The sequence below is a fragment of the Lepidothrix coronata genome, unplaced genomic scaffold (assembly GCF_001604755.1).
Source record: "Lepidothrix coronata isolate B3197 unplaced genomic scaffold, Lepidothrix_coronata-1.0 Scaffold3, whole genome shotgun sequence".
NCBI classification, from domain to species: Eukaryota; Metazoa; Chordata; class Aves; order Passeriformes; family Pipridae; genus Lepidothrix; species Lepidothrix coronata.
Window position 1 is genome coordinate 2,739,470 of NW_016690183.1, and position 18,922 is coordinate 2,758,391.

The window sequence follows — 18,922 nt, forward strand, 5'->3', positions numbered from 1 at the left end:
GTTTAGAGAGTAAGATATATGAGGACCAGCTGAAGGAGCTGGAGTTGTTTAGCCTGGGGAAAAGGAGGCTCAGGGAAGACCTTATCACTCTCTACAACTATCTGAAAGGAGTTGTATCCAGATGGGAGTTGGTCTCTTCTCCCAGGCAACAGGACAAGAGGACACAGTCTTAAGCTGCACCAAGGGAGGTTCAGGCTGGACATCAGGATAATTTCTCTATGGAAAGAGTTATCAAGTACTGGAATGGGCTGCCCAAGGAGGTGGTGGAGTCAGCATCCCTGGATCAAGAAACAACTGGATGTGGCAACTGGTGCCATGGTCTGGTTGACAAGGTAGTGTTGACAAAGGTTGGACTCGATGATCTCAGAGGTCTTTTCCAACCTAAAGGATTCGGTGATTCTGTGACAATATGTATGGCCAGTCTTCGCGAGTGAAGATTTGGGAAAGGTCATTAACCCTTCGAGCCTGCGCAGTGGATTTTTTAGGTGAGACACAGCGTGCGCTGAACTGAGCCCACCCTTTAATCCTGAGGTTCATCTGCCGGGGCCGAGCAAGCTCAGACAGTGGCAGTGAGGGTCTCAGGACGTAGGTTTGTTTAGAGTGACCTTCTCTTAGATGGATTTTAAAAATAGTGGTCGTATAATTCTAAAACCTGTTAATACTTCCGCTGTTAAGAGTTTTGGAATAAATAGTAGAAAATTTAAAATATGTTCTCTTTCAAGCAACTGTCAATTAAATATGCTAGTGTTTGACCCTGGGAAATTTTCAGCTTATTTTTCCTACTTACATTGCGTATTTTCCATTGGAGAGAATGGAGGGGGAGGGATGAACGGGTGCGCACAAACCTTTAATTATTAGATTATTAAAAATGCACAACCATGAATTTTTCAGAGATAACATCATGGATAACAGTTGACAGGGCAAATTATCATAGGTAAGCACACTGGCTATAGTGCACTAAATCCTTAAGTTATACAGTAAGACAAATAATTCGAAAGTAGTTTCTTATGGCTAATTTCTAAATTTAAAACAATATCCATGAGAGCAGTGTTGTGTGTACACTAATGCAATGTTTTTATGCATTTTAGTACCATGACACAGTATGAAGTAAAGCAACCTCAGGAGTGAATTGTGATGTTCTTCGCTCAGCAGCAGAAATTCATAGAGAGCTTTAAAATGACATTAGAAAAGTTCTCTTGTATGTATTTTTATTGTTGTTCACAGAATTGTTTTCACTTTTAGAAGAGTGTCAACTACAAAAAAAGCTAGCTAATGCTTTACCACAAACTTGACACAACTTTTTGTGTGCCAGTTTTCAAGTGCAGGGTGGTTCCACCACAGACCAGCTCTTTACCACATAGGTGGTTCACGTCACAGCAGCTGGCCTTGCCACATGTGCAGTTTGACAAATGATATGTTATTGCTTAAGCACAGATTATCTCCATGCACAGGATACTGAGCTGGGCACTTTACTTTCATTCCAGTGTGTGAAAGTGTATGCTGTTTGCAGACTCGTACTCTTGCAGATTTTCTGCCTGTTTCTTTTGGTTAGCCTTCTGTGAAGGAAAAGAGCTAGACTGCATACCATTAACTGGCAAGACAAATACATTCTAAGGTAGTTTTTTGTTGGGTTTGCCATTCTAAAGTGAACGTCCGTCTGTCACGTAATTTAAATTCTTTCCAAGGTTTTTGTTCCCCTTTACCTCTTCAATATAAACTTATTTCATTTGAAGTTTAGCTTTCCTTCAGGCATATTTGATTAGGAATTTCCCAGTTTGACAAGGAAATAATGTACTAAATCTGAGTCTCACTTGCTGTTTTAAGTGGGTGAATACACTCATTGCTTCCTTAGCATATTAGTGGTTTTTCCAGTTTGGAAGGCAATGAGATTTTCTGCTAATGGGTTAGGCTCACTTTCCTGCACTGTGATGATAAAATGAGGACAAGTAGTAAAAGCTTTTAGGTTTTTCTAATCTAAATTAGAAAAATTCTAGATTTTCCAAAGCAAAGCATTATTTATACCTTAGTCTTTGGAGATTCTGGCATCTATTCCATTTTACTGTTTTGTGTTCTGATTTGCTTTCATATTGCTGTATTAAAGGCATATGTGGTCTTTGAAAAAGGAAATGCTAACTACTTACCACTTAATATGTCTTAATTACATTAATTATTGCTTTTGACTTCAAGTTCCTGTTCTTTTTTTAAAATTCTAGTCTGCTTACACCCACTAGTGAGCTCAGTTTCTATCACTAGCAATCGAAAATGTTATCTTTTGTTCCACCACTGGCAAAGATCTGTAATAAGAAAGAGCATGTACTGATAATGAGTGGCTACTGCAACTCTAAATATATGCTGCATCAGTGGTATGATGCATGGTATATATGCAGTAGTGGTGTGAAGCACCAGGGCTAGCCCAGCACTGTGTCCTTAATGTTCCATTGATTCTTCCCCTGTTCTGGAGCCTCGACTGCAAATTGTGTCTGCTCTAGGAGCAAGGAAAGAAGACTGGAAATGTCAGTGGCCTTTCTCTCCCTGCTCCCCTATGCTGGCTCCATTTCTCAGCAAGCTGCCAGAGGAGATCATGAGGATTTGCCACGTGTCTGTGTAGAGTTGGTGGAGATATCTAGGTTTTGGAGGAGCGTGGTGAAGGAGAATGTTCATGGGTCAGAAGAAAATCAGGGAGTGCCACAGTCTCAGTACCAGCTTGAACTGAAACATGTAGCATATTCTTCAAGAAAAAAAAGCACTAGCTGGGGACTGGAGGATTAGCAAGGGCAGAAAACGTGTCTATCTTGCTGAAGGTTGAGCTCTGTGGCTTTCACTTCATGAGGAATATATACTTGTCTAATTGAGGTATTCAGTGTTACATCAGTGGAACAAACCAGATATGGCTGTGGACCGGAAAGAGGTGCACTTGTAACTGTAGAGGAAACATAGTATACCGGGGCAAGCCAGTGAAGATAATGTCTACTCTTCCAGGGGATACCATTGGTAAAGCTGATGCTGCTTCTGATTCAATCTTCCTAGCATCTTCAGAAGAAGAGATGCAATAGCAGGATTGTTGTTCCAGTCCTGTTCATGATAGAACACAGGACTCTGTGTAGCACTTCAGCCTCTAGCAAACCTGAGCTCACAGATGTAACATCTACAGGCCTCCCTACGCCTCCTGTGTTCCCTCTGATCATGACACTGGAAGATGGTTAGTGCTCTTTCTGATAATTTTTAAGACCCTTCTTTATTTGAATCAGAAAAGCCTTTTAATGAATAAATTAAAATTTTTGAATTTATGCTTTAAGTGTGCCTTTTTGTTTTTAACATATATACTCAAAATATCTATGCATATAGTCAGTGCTACCATGAGAGGATTTTTTCACTCAAAGACAACACCTAGCCTTCCTGACTCTGCAAGACAAGGAGAAAAATATTTTCTTTCTACAAAGAAAGATTTAGAACAGTATGTTCAGTGACTGTTCTGTACCAAAATTTCATCTTCACTGATACACCCTAAAGAACTTGTTTATTAAAATCCTACTGGACTGTGATAGGTAGAAACAAAGACATTAATCTAACACTGCTGGACTTGACAAATACCTGTCCCTGGCAATGTACTGCAGAAATACTGTTCCTTCTTCCCTGCCAAGCATAAGGAAGGTTTCAAGTTATCTGCTCTAGAGAGTGGTCTGATTATATCTGTATGGCTACTTGCCCACACTATAGTGAGGGTAATAAAGATGTCTTAACTGTAAAGGCACTTATTGGTTGTGAGAATTAAGCTTATCACTCAAGTTCACTTTCAGTAGGAAGATTTCCATTAACTGAGATGAGTATAATCTTTTTTCTGTCAAGTTTCTGTGATGGTTATGTGGATACATTGGATATTTCCAGTGAGGTTTCAGAGGAAGTAGATACTAAAGATATAAGGTGAAAGTCAAAAGATTAATGGTAGTTTGGATGCTACAGTATACATCTGGTGTTGACTTTGTTAGCTTGCCTTTCTGGTGATTAATCTTCACTAGATGTATTTCTAGAGCATTCTGATTTAATATATATGAGGATAGCTAGGAAGACAGGCTATGCTTTTTATATTTCTAGCTTCCTTGTTTATTCTCATAGCCTTTCTCAGCTCTTGTTCCTGTTTGAACAAGATTTGTGGAGCTGATCTCAAGTTACCCTACTATCAATCTTCCAGTTCTTTTTAGGGTAGTGTCACATAAATACTTCATAGACATTCTGCAATCTGAGGGTATCTGGTGCTTTTTTACATGCAGAGGTTTCCAGCTCATTTAGCTCATGTGCTTTTGTGGATGGTACATAAAAGGTACAATGTACTACTGAGTTTTTCTCATTGTTATCATTCTCCTTCTTGAATCATGTCTTGTGAACTTTGTGCATTCAAGCAAGGTCTCTTTATGCCCACTCTCCATCTCAGTGCTTCTGCTTTTCATGCTGTTCATTGCCCTCTGTTTTAGCCAAGACTTCATGCTCCTCTAATTCTTTCACAAGGCCTTACCACCTCCATTGTAGCTAATAATGTTCTATGTGGAAACTATCAATGCCTCGTTAAACACTATTCTGTTGATGCATCCTGCCTTTCTTTTATTTAAACAAAAATAATCACTTAACCATGGAAATATGTTAAATTGGTCTGGTATAGGTTTATTCATTCTGAAACCTTCTTGCAGTTCATACATAGTATATTGACCACTTCCCATAACTGTGTGTTGTTAGCCATCCTCTTACTAATCAAAATCTGTGCATTAGATGGCATCTATATGGATGGTCTTTTATGATTATTATTATGGTAATGACTTGCTGATTAATAAAATTTTTCAAGAAATCTCAGGAACGTTCTGAAACATTGCCACCTTGTGGCTTCAGAAAGATCACCATCTTTGGCAGTGCTTTTTCGTGTACTCCTTTGGAAGAGGGGGGAGAGCATAGTTGAATTTACAATAATTCACTAATTCTGTCTTTGTTTCCCAGCTTACAGAAAGTCTAAATGAATCCTAGTATTTTTACATAAAATTGTTCTTCCATGCATTGCACTAGGCTTCCTTTCTCTCTCATTTTTCTGTTTTTCCTTACAGGGAATTAAAATGGATGTGCAGTGTAACATAGGGATGACAAAAACTGTAAACCTACTAAGAAGAAGCTTTTAAAATTACTCAAAATTGAGCTTATTATGGTATAATTAGGTAGCAGGTGGTAATATTTAGGATGTAATTTGGAGTTTCTGCTGACTAAGTAGAAGCTGAATCTCAAAATTATATAGATGAGTTGACTTTGAAACAGTAATATTAATGTTTTATATGCATGTCTGATGCTTGTCTTCTCTGGGGAAAGAAAAGGTTTTTAATTATGATGGCACTTTCCATTTAAGTATAGTAATAACAAAAGAAGATCTGTGATAGATTGCAAAAACTGTTGGGTTAGATTTCATGTTTCATATTGTAAAAAATCTTGTGTAAATGATCAAAATGCTCTTCCTTTTCCTATTTGTCATCATTGTTGGATTGTTACTATAATAAACAAAAATATTCATGTTTTATCAGCCAAGAAACAAATATGTCAAACCTGGTTTTGTTATTTTTTTTTCTCCATTTTTAAAGTCTCTATAAAAATGCAGAAAACAGGATTCCATGGGTATGGAGTCTTTCCTGAATTATGTGGCTCAGTGGTAGGCACTGTGAGAAAGGACTAGGATCTGGAGAGTCATCCAGAGTTACTGCTTTCCCCAGCATGAGATTGGGAACCTCCAAGTCCCATTTAGAGCAAGTTCAGTGAGACACAGCTCTCTACCATCCAGGTTAGGGCCCAGGCTCCCTGATGGGTGAGGGCAGCAGTGCTAACACACCTGTCTGGAAGGAGGAGTTCAGGAGGAACATAATGAAGCTGACTGAAAGAGACAGAGTTGTATCCATTACAGACCTGTTCTCATGGGATCGAAAAACATGCAAAGCAGTACATTTCTCTGTGTGGCCCTTCAGTAGGTCCAGACTGTAACTTCATTCTCAAAATGAATTCCACTGGATGTGCTGTCTCAGTTTAATGAGACTGAAGTGTTTTGCTAAGGAGGATGAGTCATGAGCAAGACCAAACTCTTCCCTCTAAGCTATTGTAAATCAGAAATTAAAAGCTCCAATCGAGGAAGTATGGAGAAAGAAAAAAAAATAACAGCCCTTTATTAAAGGATATATGTGTATTGGCAGAACAACCAAAGAACACAAAAACAACTGAACAATGATCCTGTACCCAAAAGTCCCCTTCAAAAAGGAAGCAGTTCGATACTTTTCTGCTTGTTGGTGCAATTCCAACCACGGCCAGCAGGGGGCACTGTTGGATCACTGGAGGAGCAGAGCCTGCAGTGCTCGGTGCTGGTCGGCAGGGGGCGCTGTTGGGCTCTGGCAGTCGCCGTGTGGGGGCCGGGTGTGCGGGAGAAGCCGAAATGGAGATCTTCCCCCCCCATTGAGAAGGGGAAGAGGAAAAGGGGAAAAAAAGGGGGCTTTTCCCACAAAACTCATGCTGTCTGCAGCTGGCTGTGGCTGGGATTTTCCCACTTTTGTCAATGGACATAAGCCACAGCCAACATGGGTGCAGAGGAGGAAAAGAGCGACCTTCTCCCCAAAAGGTTCCTCTGCAGCTGGGTCAAGCCTCTCCGATGAAATCCGAGCAGGTCTGGGCTGAGGGCAGAACAGGGTGCAGGAAAGCGGGGGCAAACAGGGGCCAGAAGCAGCCAGGTGACCAGGCCAAAAACAAAGTGAACGTCAGACCCCTCTGACACACACTTTCCCCGAGTTAGGGCAAAAGTGAAGTGCCTCCTGTTTCCAAAGAGAGAAAAAAACCCAAACTACTCACCCCTCCCCACAGTCTTCGAAGGGCCATCAGCTTGGAATGGGGATCTGTTGGGTCAATCACCCAAGGCAAACTACCCTCCCCCATTCAACATCTTTCTTTTACAGCGATGCAAGGGAAAGAAAAATTGCCTGCTTGGTTTTTTAGAACAAATAAACCTATGACATATGCATATCCAGTAGCACGAAAGGAAAAGGAGAAATGAGATTCAAAGAACCAGAGAAAAATAACAGCCTGCAGCTCTGAAGCAATGCTACAGTTCCCTTGATTGCTTCTCTTCAGTATTTCAGAAAAAATGACAACTGTTTCTTTTGATAAAGTAATCTACATTGACTATAAATAATATTTCCATTTTGTTTTCTGTATATCTCACATGATAAACTACAGGAATACAATTTAGCATGGAGAAGCACAGCAAGTGTATCCAGCTTATGGGTAGAAGTTTTTGAGGAGTCATCCAACTGCACACCACACAGTTGGGAAGAAAGGAGAGGATGCCGGCTAGGAACATTTAAGATATTATTTCTGTGTTTGAGCCTTCTTTTCTGATGAAAGGAGAGTGGATTCATGAAATGATTTACAGCTTGCTGAAGGAACTTGAAAATGTAGCACAGTCATTTCCCATACAGATGTCAAAATGAATAATTTTGTACAGTAGGAATAACTGCGTAGTGTTGTTTGGGGAGCTGCATGAAATGATTCTAAATCAAGGTGAAAATTTCAAAGGACTTTGAGAAAGTCATAAGTATTTGGAAGAAGCAGTAAAATAAGAAAGAGAATGATTTTCAAAATGGGAAGAGAATGAGTATCTTCATTTGGAAACGGGCACAAGAAATATATTGGGAACATGCACTGGGGACTCCCACAAAAGCAGAGCTGGGGTGCCTGTGAGAGAGGCTGTCTAGGCCAGGGATGGGGATAGGAGAGGGAGTTGTGCTGGGAAGTGTCCAAATTGAAGAAAGCTGAAGAGAGTGTTGGGGCAGAATAGAGCCTGCAGACGATGGAATTTTTTGCTTCAATAGTCTCTGCTTGCTTCTTTCTGCTCCTCTCTCAGGAAAGAGAAATTGCACAACTGCTAGAGGGTGCTTGAGTCCCCTGCTATTTTAGAAGCCACACTTGTCCATCTTTAGCAGGATGGCTTCAGGCCTTCCCAGGAGGCTGCAGGCACCCTGCACTCCTCATCCTTTTGCTGCTATCTCACTTGGTGCACAACAGTCAGAGAGGAACTCTGAAGATCATCCAGTCCAATCACTCCCTCAGAGCAGGACTGCCAGCAACACCAGGTGTGGTCAGCTTTGTCTTTGTCTAGTCTAGTGAAGTCTTGAATAATTACTAAAATTTTCCCTCAGGTCCAACCCAGAGTGAAAGTGGCAGTCCAGGAGCTTGAACTTACAATTAGATTTGAGAACGTTCCAAACAGCAAGTAGTAATATAGAGTCTTTTGGCCATTAACAATGGGGAATGCTTTTTTTTTTTTTTTAATCCATTTCTCTGCTTTTGTGTATTTTCCCTCTTTGTCATGTTCGTTGTTGACTAGGGCCAAGGTAGCACTGAGCAGTTCTTAATTGGCTTGGTAGGCACATTTTAACATGTCTTGGAGTCAAAATGAATGTTTGTTCCTTCTCTAATTTCTAGTGATGCTTCATTGCTGTGGGAGAAAGAAATCTGGATGTTTTTCTAGATTGAGTGTCCTTTTCAAAAACAGCTATGTCTTCATTAATAGTGCAGAAATCTTCGTTAATGAGGATGAGACAATTGGCAGAGGCAGCCCAGTTTGGCATTCAAAATCCCAGACTAGGACTAGGAATGTAAAACGTTGTGAATGAGGGAAATATAGGTCCTCATCTATAATTTTCTTTTCATAGTGAGATTTGTGCAGGGAATGCAAAATCATTTACTGACAATTACAATCTCAGAAAAGAATCTTTTTTTTCAGCATGTTCACTTTAGACCATGTTAATGATGAGTGAAGATTTACAACAGGAGAAGAAGAGAGTACAAATTCCTAAAATAGTGTAAGTTGGTCATAGGGCCAAAATTTAATTTTCTGGGTAGAAAACAGCTATAATAATCCTAAACAACATTGTGAATCAGTGCAAAAGGTAAAAACGTTAAAACATTTTTGTCTCTACTAGACCTATGTTTAGGAATATGTCACATGTTTAGGCTACCTCAATACAATATCATTTGTCACCATTAAGAAATTTTGCAACATGAGCGTTGTTTTATTTTGGTAAAAGTTGTTGCTAATTGATTAGTGCTCCCTGTGTCACTTTTTCTATTTTTTTTCTTTCATCCACCGCCCCTGTCAGAGGCAACAACCACTCAATCATAAATGCCTGCACAAATATGACCAGTCTTGCTTTAGTTTTGTCAGCTGTTTCATTCAATGCACTGTGCAGCCATGCACATCTAGTTTTCATTTTATTCTGGTTTTCAGATTATTTTTGTAATCAGATAGCCATACGGGAGCAAATGAAAAAATCAGACAACAATGGTATGACTTGCTGAATAGAGATCCAGGTGGAACCCTTTCCCAAAACTTCCAACAGCTATATTTTGTGTACATGAATTTACTCTTGCTGTTCCAAGGCTGTAAGTCCTTCAGCATTCCTTAGACTGACCTGAAGCACAACACCACTTTGCTCGACAAATGAGGTTTTGCCCCGAATAGAAGAGACTTTTCTTATATTCTTTCCAGCGAGCTAAAAGCTATATTTTGTTTATTTTCAATGCTTCAATACTTTCCATTGTGGGGTTCTTCCTCACATTTTTCAGTCTCCTCTTCAGTGACAAATCCTTACAGTCGAGATGCTGCTTCCCTTCTTGGTTTGAAAGGTCAGAAGCAGCTGGCCTTTGAGAAGGCCATAATTGAGTCTTTCCTTGCTCGGTGAGTCTGAAGCTTCTAACCCTCTTTGTAAAGACTCTACAATTCTTTTTCAGTAATCCATCTTTTTTTTTTTTTCCCTCATCTCTAATGAAAAAAACAAGCCACCACAATTTGATTAAGGATCTTCATATGCTCCCGCCAGGTCTTATAATTGTCAAGCTGCTAACGTGCATAGGATTCATCATTTTTGTAGCCTCTCTTAATACATCTGACGTCTGCACATTTCAAATCTGTCAAGTGCTGCATCCTGCAGCTCTGCAATGTTGCTTTCACAGTAATGATTCTTATTACTTCCCTGGATTCCATGCTATTTGCCATGCACTGCAGAAGTTATCTATGATCTTTTCATTCTCATCTTGTATTGAAATTGTGTTTGCAGGCCATAGAAGAGATATTCCGTTAGCATTAGTCTCTGTAAGAGTCTGTTGGTATAATTTTTGTTTGCTTGTTTGTCTGATTAAGTCTGACTTTCTAGGAAACAGAAGCTGAAAACCTGATCTTCATAACAGTTTTGGAATTTAAATGGCAAAAATCTTGTTTAATATGCTCACTGAAGGAGAAGAGACAGAGAATATTTAGTCCTTATGAGACATTGTAAATTTCATATCCAGAACAGTACTTATGAAATTCCAGCATCATTTCGGGTTTATGCCATCTTAAGCACCAGAGAATTTAACCATCAGTCCAGATTTCTCTCTTGTATGGATTATCTGTTGCCTGATAGGTGCTCAGCTCATTTTAAAACCCCGGTTATATTTCACTTAAAACTGTAAATCAACTGTAAGACACAAGTAGCTGGCAACGGAGCTTCACAAGATCCACTGCTGACAAAATATTTGGTTGGGATTTTAATCCAAATTTTGGGTTACCCAAATACAATTCTGTTGCAGAAATACAAGCATACCTAATAAATTAAAATAAAAATTATAGTAAATATCATTTTCTACTAAAATGTGAGATGCTTTGGTTAATCGGAAATTGCTATAAGCATATATTGTTAACAAATATTTAATTTCATCTTATTCTTTGCAATATTCTTAGTATATATATAAGAACAGTAGGAAACATACTTCATCCTTAGCCTCAAGACAATGTGACTGCCACAAACATATGAAAGAACTTTAGTCTACAGTAAGTATCAGGGTAGTTCTGTAAAGTTTAACTTAATCTTTGGTGAAATAAATATTCGGTGTGTCTTCTTCCAAAAGAAACTGTAAAATTTGAAATTTTGAGTATTATTTAATGGTTTTGACTGGTGAACACGTGCATGTGAGCAATACAAAGCATTTGTCTGTGCAGATACCCTCTTCACAGTGTTAATTGTTGCTCCTTACTTATTTAATATCATGTGAATAAAAGAAGGATGTGGTTGGGCCAAAATATGCAGTTCTGTGATGTCTCACAGCTGCCATTATAGTGGCTCTCGATTGTCAGATAACAGAATCATAGAATAGTTGAGGGAGCTCTGGAAGTCATCTGGTCCAGCCACCCTGGCCTCCAGGATGAGATCCTTCATTACTTTTCCAGTACCCAAGGTGAAACTGACTGGCCTGTAGTTCCCTGGGTCCTCCTTATTGCCCTTCTTGAATACAGAAGTGACATTTTCTTTCCTCTAGTGTTCAAGCAATTCTCCCAGTCACCATGTTGACTATCAAGAATGGCCTTAGAACGGCATCTGCCAGTTCACTCAGTGCTTGCTGGTGCATCCTGACAGGGGCCATGGACTTACTTCTATCCAGTTTGCTTAATTACTTCCTGGCCTAATCCTCTTTCACCAAGGGTACATCTTCCTTGCTCCAACCTTTCCCTTTGTTGTCTGGAACCTGGGATTCTTGAATCAGATTGGATGTGGTTATGTGAATTCTTTCAGACTGTTGCCATGGCTGAAACTAGCAGGTCTAATGGATACTACATTTTGTCTTTGGACAAGTCTTTGGAAATATATTTTAAATGGCAAGGATTTTCTTTGTGAAAATAAAACTTGAATAGGTATCCAAGGATACTTTACAGCACCTAAGACCAACAGATGCAGATTTGCCAGGTGATACCTGGCAAATTTTCCACATATTCTTTTGTGGAAAAAACTACACAAGGCTTTATAGTCAATTCTGACAAGCTCCAAAACATTAGAGATCTTTTTTATGCAGGTTAGTGACCCATGCAAAAAATTTCTCTGTGAATATTGCAAGAAGATGTGTGTCTAACTAGGGTTTTGTACTGATGCATTTCATTCCTGAGCTGGTTGGAACAGACATTGCCACACTGGATAAGATGCTGCTAAAACTGTACCTCTATTACTGTTCTCCTGAATTAGACAGTGAATAAATCCATCATCCACTCTCACTACTTAATAACCAGCTGTCATAGTTCTTGTAATGTAACACTTTTATTAGATCCAGGAAGAAATAGGACACACAAAAGCAAAGCAAATAATCCTGGGGAGTCTTTCCCAGACAGATAAATGCTACTAACAATAAAGTAAGTTGTTATTATTAGCAATGTAACGTTAATGAAAATTATGGACTATTAGCTGCTCTTGAAGCTGCCTCTTTCTGTGTAGCTTTTTTATTTTCTTTTTTAGTGCAGAAGACTTTAAAAAAGACATTCACACAGTTTGCAGAAGTTTGAGAAATGGCTCATCTTATTTATATAGCAGAAATTTTAAGGAAGCAGATTAGATTAGGAAAAGATTGTCTAGATAAAAAGTTTAAAACTTTTCAAAAGTGGTCACACACTATACCACAAAAGTGACGTTGTTTATGTTTTCTTTTAGGAACGTCTCTTGATGAGTCTGTTGCCCAGAAATGTTGCAATGGAAATGAAGGAAGATTTCCTGAAGCCTCCTGAAAGGATTTTCCACAAGATTTACATTCAAAGGCATGACAATGTGAGGTAGGATTGATTCTGCCCATGAAATAAACTAAAGAAGAAAATATTTAGTACAAGGACAGTGATGCATAATTGCAGTCAGGTTTCAGAGAAAAAAACCCAAGCAGTACAGTGAAGATTTATCTTTTATACAGACTGGGAGAATGGATGCACTAGGAAGACTTAATAGTCTTCTCAGGAGTTAATAAGGAATCAATAAATGTCTTAGAATAGTAGTGCTGGGAGACAGACAACTTTTTCCAAGTGACTAGTCATTGGTTTTGTACTGTCTTATGTTTTGGGTGAATAGGAGTATTTATTTTACATGGTAGCTTTTACACATATTTTCTATAATAAGATTAATTATTTCTATTGCAATAGATTTTTCTGGTTAATAGCATGGAAACACTGAAAGAAAGTGTGGTGTGAACTTAAAAAAATGTGTATTTGTCCACATCATTTGAGCATTTCCCCTCAGAGGTTATTGAGGAAGTTCAATTCTACTTCTTGCTCTCATTCAGTATAAGACTGTTGTGCAAGTGCTCTCATTTATACTGTTTGTTCCTATACTGTTTGTGCATTCTCATTTGCTATTCTTCCTTGCCCTCTGAAACAAATTCCTTAAAGGCCTTGTCTGTATTTTATCATACTGCCTCCAAGTGCCTTGCTTCCACATCAAAAGCAGTGTCAAAGAGGTTCAATTGCTGTCATGGTTGCACTAAGCAAGGTGAAGGCTTAGTAAGTGATGTCACAGAGCTGCCTTGATTTGCACTGTGTACTTGTAGCAAAGGAGTAAACTCTTTTAGTACCTTCTCCTCTCCCTCATCCACTAGTAAGTTCCTTCTCTCCAGATTCAGTCTATTTCTCATCAAGCTGGCTTTAATATTTGCAAGGACCACTTCCTAGTGACTAAGTTGTAACTAAAAGCATTTCTGTCAGTGAGAGAAACAGAGATGGCTGTGATGAGAGAGTTCAGAAGTCTGACAAATTAGGTCAGTTTTACACTGTAAAACTGAACATTATTGAATTAAAAATTACTCATTATTTGCTTACTTCATGCAAATGGTTAACTCTTACATAATGTTGATCTCATCATTCTGCATACAAACCTCTTAGTTTTTAACAATCAGTTTAAAGTTTGTTCTAAATGTACAGTACCCCAGAGCTGATGCTGCAAAGTTAGCAGTGTTGTTTACAGTCTTTGATGGTTCTCAATTGTAACGTTGCGGTCTTTATATGATAAAGAATGATGTACGCTCTTCGTGAGGTGGAAATCAAAGAGGCTTTATTTGAATTTTGCTCCCCCTTTTATCCCCTAAAACCATGTGACCTTCTAACCAATGGGGGTGTCTGTCCCTGCGCATGTCCCTTGATTCCCCTGCCCCTGGGACATGCCTCCTACATCACCCCCTTCTCAATTATTTAAGAAGGTCACGAAAACAGTGCAACAACAACAATGCAAACAATCAGAACAGTACATTGTAAACTACCAAAGCTTGCAATGACCCAGCACATCGCTTGCTTTGGCCTCTTATACATCTATGGTAAACTTTATAAAACTGTCTTATATTCCTAAAGGGTAGGGGCCTCTGGTGGTCTAGTGGTTAGGGTGCAGGACTCTCACCGCTGCGACCCGGGTTCGATTCCCGGTCCCCCGGGCAGATGGAGCTCGTCAGCCCTGTGAGGCAATCCATCTAAGAGAAGGTCACTCTAAACAAACCTACGTTCTGACACCCTCACTGCCACTGTCCGAGTTTCACTCGGCCCCGGCAGATGAACCTCAGGATTAAAGGGTGGGCTCAGTTCAGCGCAAGCTGTGTCTCACCTAAAAAATCCACTGCGCAGGCTCGAAGGGTTAATGACCTTTCCCAAATCTTTGCTCGCGAAGACTGGCCATTATTATTCCTAAAGGGTAGTGCAACTTGGAGAAATAACTTTATTAACCTAGGGGTCCTAGCTCAACCGTGCATACTTATAATCTTTATTAATCTGAGGGTCTAAATAACTGGGGAGTTCAACTTTATTTAAGAAATAGGATAAGCTTAGCAAAACTAAATTCTCCTAAAGTGACCATGTGGTGGAGGTAGTGTTATTTTGTGAGGTGTTTTGTTTTCAATACACTTGTCCAGTCAAACAACTCTCTTATTCATTCACACTCTCATTCACACACATTCATAGGTTTTTTACAGACTGCTTTTTGCCACACTGGTCATCCTTAAATGTAAACCTGAAGCGTAAACATAACTCTTTTATAACTTCTGAGTTACTCTGGTTCTTGCTGCTGTGGCTGTGTACCTAGGTAGGGTCTAACACACCTGGAAGGAATCCATTTAAGCTCTTTTCCTGCAGCCACACAGGTGTAGCCTCGTCCCCAAGTGACGAGATTTAACGGTCCTGTCCACTGCCCTGAAATCAAATCTCTTACCATGACTGGTGGTCTGGGAGAGGCAAAAGCCTGAGGCTTGTGCTGCCTTTTGTACCTGCTTCTTTTAGCACTGTCACAATTTAAAAAATTGAAAACATACGTGGCTTTCCACAGACATTCTTGCGGGCTACACAGATTCCCCCTTTTTTTTGTTTATCTAATATGTGTTTCAGTGTGTGATGTGCCCTTTCAATAATTGCTTGTCCGATGGAGGAGTGTGGAATACCTGTGATGTGTGAAGTTTCCCTATTTGATAGGAACTAAAGCTGTTTTATTGTCAGTTTTTATTTGATTTGAGGTACTCGGGGTTGTTAAGCAACTAAGCCAGTGCCTTATCACATCCTTGGCCTTTTCCCCTGTGTGTGCTGTGGCAGTAATGTATTGGGAATGTATATCTACATGTACATATTTTAATGTGCCAAATTTGAAGATGTGTGTGATATCTGTTTGCCAAATCTCATTTGCCATTAACCCTCTGGGGTTAACGCTTTTCTGAGATGGCCTGGGTGTGATTTTCTGACAGTCTGGGCATGATATGATGATGTCTTGAGCCTTATTGAGTGTTATCTGAAATTGTCTCTTCAGAGAATGTGCGTTCTGATGGAAAAATGAATGAGACAATTTTGCTTGCTCGAAGACTCTAGGTATGGTGTTAAACATTGCTGCTCTGTCAGACTCTCGGTTCTCATCAGCTATTGGCCCTGGCATGTCAGTGTGTGACCTTGCGTGCATTATATAGAAATCAAACTTTCTGTGATTGACAAGAAACCATACAGAACGCATTTCAAACAAGTGAGGGTTAACAATATCTTGAAGAAACAAACTCTCGAGACAGGAGACTAACTTTGCAGTATAACAGCAATCAGTTACATATCAATAGGTTGTTCAGAAAATTTCCCTAAGGCAATGAGAATGGCAGCCAGTTCCAGAACCTGTACAGAACCTTGGTTCATGGTCTGTACCTCTCGTTCCCATTGTCCTGTGTCAGGATTTTACCCAAGTCACTGCAGCTTTTTGTGTTCTTCCTAGATGCATGTGTGAAGGCCCTGAGGCCTTTCACTGGTTCATGTTTGCATCTGGTTGTGGCCTTTAAAGGCAAACTACCAATTTCTGCCCACAATCTTTGTTTAGGGAGATGAATTGAGATGTCACCGTCAAAGCCTGCCAAGGCAGCCTGGAATTCTGCATCCTCAGCTGGCATCCAATCGAAGTTGTCCTTTGTAGCTGGGATGTAGATGACGGCAGGGTCTCTCCGTCCGGTTCTTGTAATTGTCTTCTGCCTTTAATGACAAGCTTGGCAAACATTTCATTAGTAGTCCACACAGTTTTAGGTGGTGTGTGGGGCAGAAACAGCCACTCTAAAATTTATAGTGGGTCTTTCTCAGTCTGATCCCACTGAAACAAAACTGCAAATGGCTGGTACCTGCTGGGAACAAGGGCTAGGCATATTTGCAGTTCAGGATTTCTCCTTCTGCCATGTCTGCCTTCTATTGCCTTGGCACGAATGTCTAACGCCTGCTTTGCCTCTGCTGTCAGAGACCTGTTAAACGTTAGGTTGGAGTTCCCCTTTAGCAGCTCAAATAGAGGGTGTAGCCCCTCTGGGGTTATGCCTAAAACAGGCCTTAACCAGTTGATGGCTCCCAGAAGTTTTTGCAACTCGTGTAAAGTGTTTTTTACCTCGAGCTGCAGTGGCTGTGGAGAAATTTCCTGCTGCGTGACTTTCCATCCAAGGTAAGTCCAGGGCTGCAATGGCTGGATTTTCTCTGGAGAACCTGCAACCCTGCATCTTGGACAGCTTTGATTACAGCAGTAAGAGTAAATGGCAGTTCATTCTTTGTGGCCGTGGTTATTAATATGTCATCTGCATAATGGTGTATGATGGCTGTTTGATTTTTCATTGGGCTATTTTGCATCCCCTGAAGAAGGACAACCCAGCAATAGCTTTGCATGGGCTGTGCTTTGTTTAAGACCATGATGGAAAAGGCAAGCCTTGGCACATTCTCAGGGTGTAGGAAGGTGACAAAAAGGCAGTTTTCTAAGTCAATGATTAGTGGTGGCCACTTTGCTGGAAGCATAGCAGGTGAGGCAAGTCCAGGCTGCGATGCTTCCGTAGGCTTTATGACTGCGTTTACTGCTCTTAACATTTGCAGTGTTCTCCACCTCTCACCTTTCTTGGGGGTGCAGAATACAGGGGTATTTTTGGGGCTGGTTGTTGGCACATTGTGGCTTGCCTCAAGCTGCTTCCTCTCTTGCTCGTGAAAGTGGTTGGCAAAGAAGAGGATGGCAAGCAGCACAGCAGCAAGCAGTGTGATGCTCATGGTGTGGCCCCTGCCTCGCCCACAGCACCCTTGCTATGACTCAGCCCATTCCCTGCTGTTTAGGTACTTGTGGGATGTTGTTGCTAAGGGTCTCCAAGGACAATCTCTTTGAAAGTGGTCAGGGTCATCACATCTAATCAATCTTTCATCTTTGAGTGATGTCCTGCCTTTCTATTTGCAGTCACTTGAGCTAATCAAGTCTCATGTTTTGGTGCTTGGGTGTCTTCTACTTTGGCCCTTTGGTGATCGCATTACCTATATACTTATAAAAATTTTGTCTAGTTATACCATCAGAGTGCTATAAAATATATGTATATTGCTGATTGCACTTATATTCAGGGTCAAGGTGGGCTAATGGTAATTATATCATGATTGGTTTATTTATATCTTGTATAAGTCAAAAGTATCTGCATTCATTACAGTGTGAGTGGTCATCTTAAACAGCACTGCTTTGCAGCTGGACTGGTTGGTTATAATACTTTTGAGTCCTCCCTTGTGCTGAAATCTTTTAGAAATGTAAACTCAGGAGTACTCTTTTTTTCCCCCACATGATATGTTTTTTCACATAACCACTAAAGCTTCTGTGACTTATCCACTGATTCAATGCGGAGTTTATAAAAGTTTTGGAATCCAAATACCCTGTCTGGAGATGTGAATTCATTCTCTGACATTAAGAAGGTGCTTTTGGGGCAAATGGAGGCAAAGTAAAATGGTGTCATTTTAATGTCAAAGGTAAGATCCTCAGAGAAGAGAACTGAAAACAGGACACCTCCCTTCACCATCTGTACTATAAGAAACTGTCTTGCCTTTTATTTCAGTAAAGCAACTACTGTATCATTAAATATATATATATATGGGGTGAAATAGTGTCCAGAAAATACCCAGCAAGCTGTGGCTAGCAGGTCCCAGTAGACCAGAGTTTCATTCCAGAAGTTTTGTGACTATGCAGATCAGAAGGATGCAAGGCAACTCCCAGCAGGTGCCACCCTGACACCAGTGTGGACAACAGCACTACAGAATCCCTCTGGGAAGAGCTGCTAGTGGTCAGTGCCAACAATATATGTGTGCTTTACTTTTTCAAGGAGACAAAAACAACTTTATTTTCTTCTGGGTAGTGGCAGTTCAGTGCTATCCCAGGCAAACCTAAGAGATCATTCATATATTCTCATGACTTGTCCTTTTCATATCAAGCATTCTGTAAAGCTCTGCTATTAAAAGAATCCAACAAAAAGCCCTTCTATAATTCTAAATTCCAGGATTTTTTAACCATTAAAGCTACACAATGGAAAATAGAAAATTATCTGCACTTTTACTTTTCCTGTTGCAATGTTTTCTTTTTCTCCCAGCAAATATCTGGAGGTGTCAGAGCATTATTCTTCAGAAAGGATAGCCTGAAGGAGGTAGGCATGCAATTATTAAACTACAGGGGCCTCTGGTGGTCTAGTGGTTAGGGTGCAGGACTCTCACCGCTGCGACCCGCGTTCGATTCCCAGCCCCCCGGGCAGATGGAGCTCGTCAGCCTTGTAAGGCAATCCATCTAAGAGAAGGTCACTCTAAACAAACCTACGT

The 18,922-nt window shown here is 40.2% G+C and overlaps 1 protein-coding gene across 3 annotated transcripts in view; it reads left to right on the top strand.

Moving 5' to 3' along the window:
• ADCY1 (adenylate cyclase 1) overlaps positions 1 to 18,922 on the top strand; it is a 166,231-nt gene that overhangs the window by 56,140 nt on the left and 91,169 nt on the right. For all 3 annotated transcript variants that reach the window (XR_001876164.1, XM_017823085.1, XM_017823098.1), the window contains exon 3: positions 12,516 to 12,634. Coding sequence is in view for 2 of the 3 variants with exons in the window: in XM_017823085.1 (XP_017678574.1) it covers positions 12,516 to 12,634 (119 nt within the window). In the remaining variant the exon portion in view is untranslated. The remainder of the gene's footprint in view (positions 1 to 12,515; positions 12,635 to 18,922) is intronic.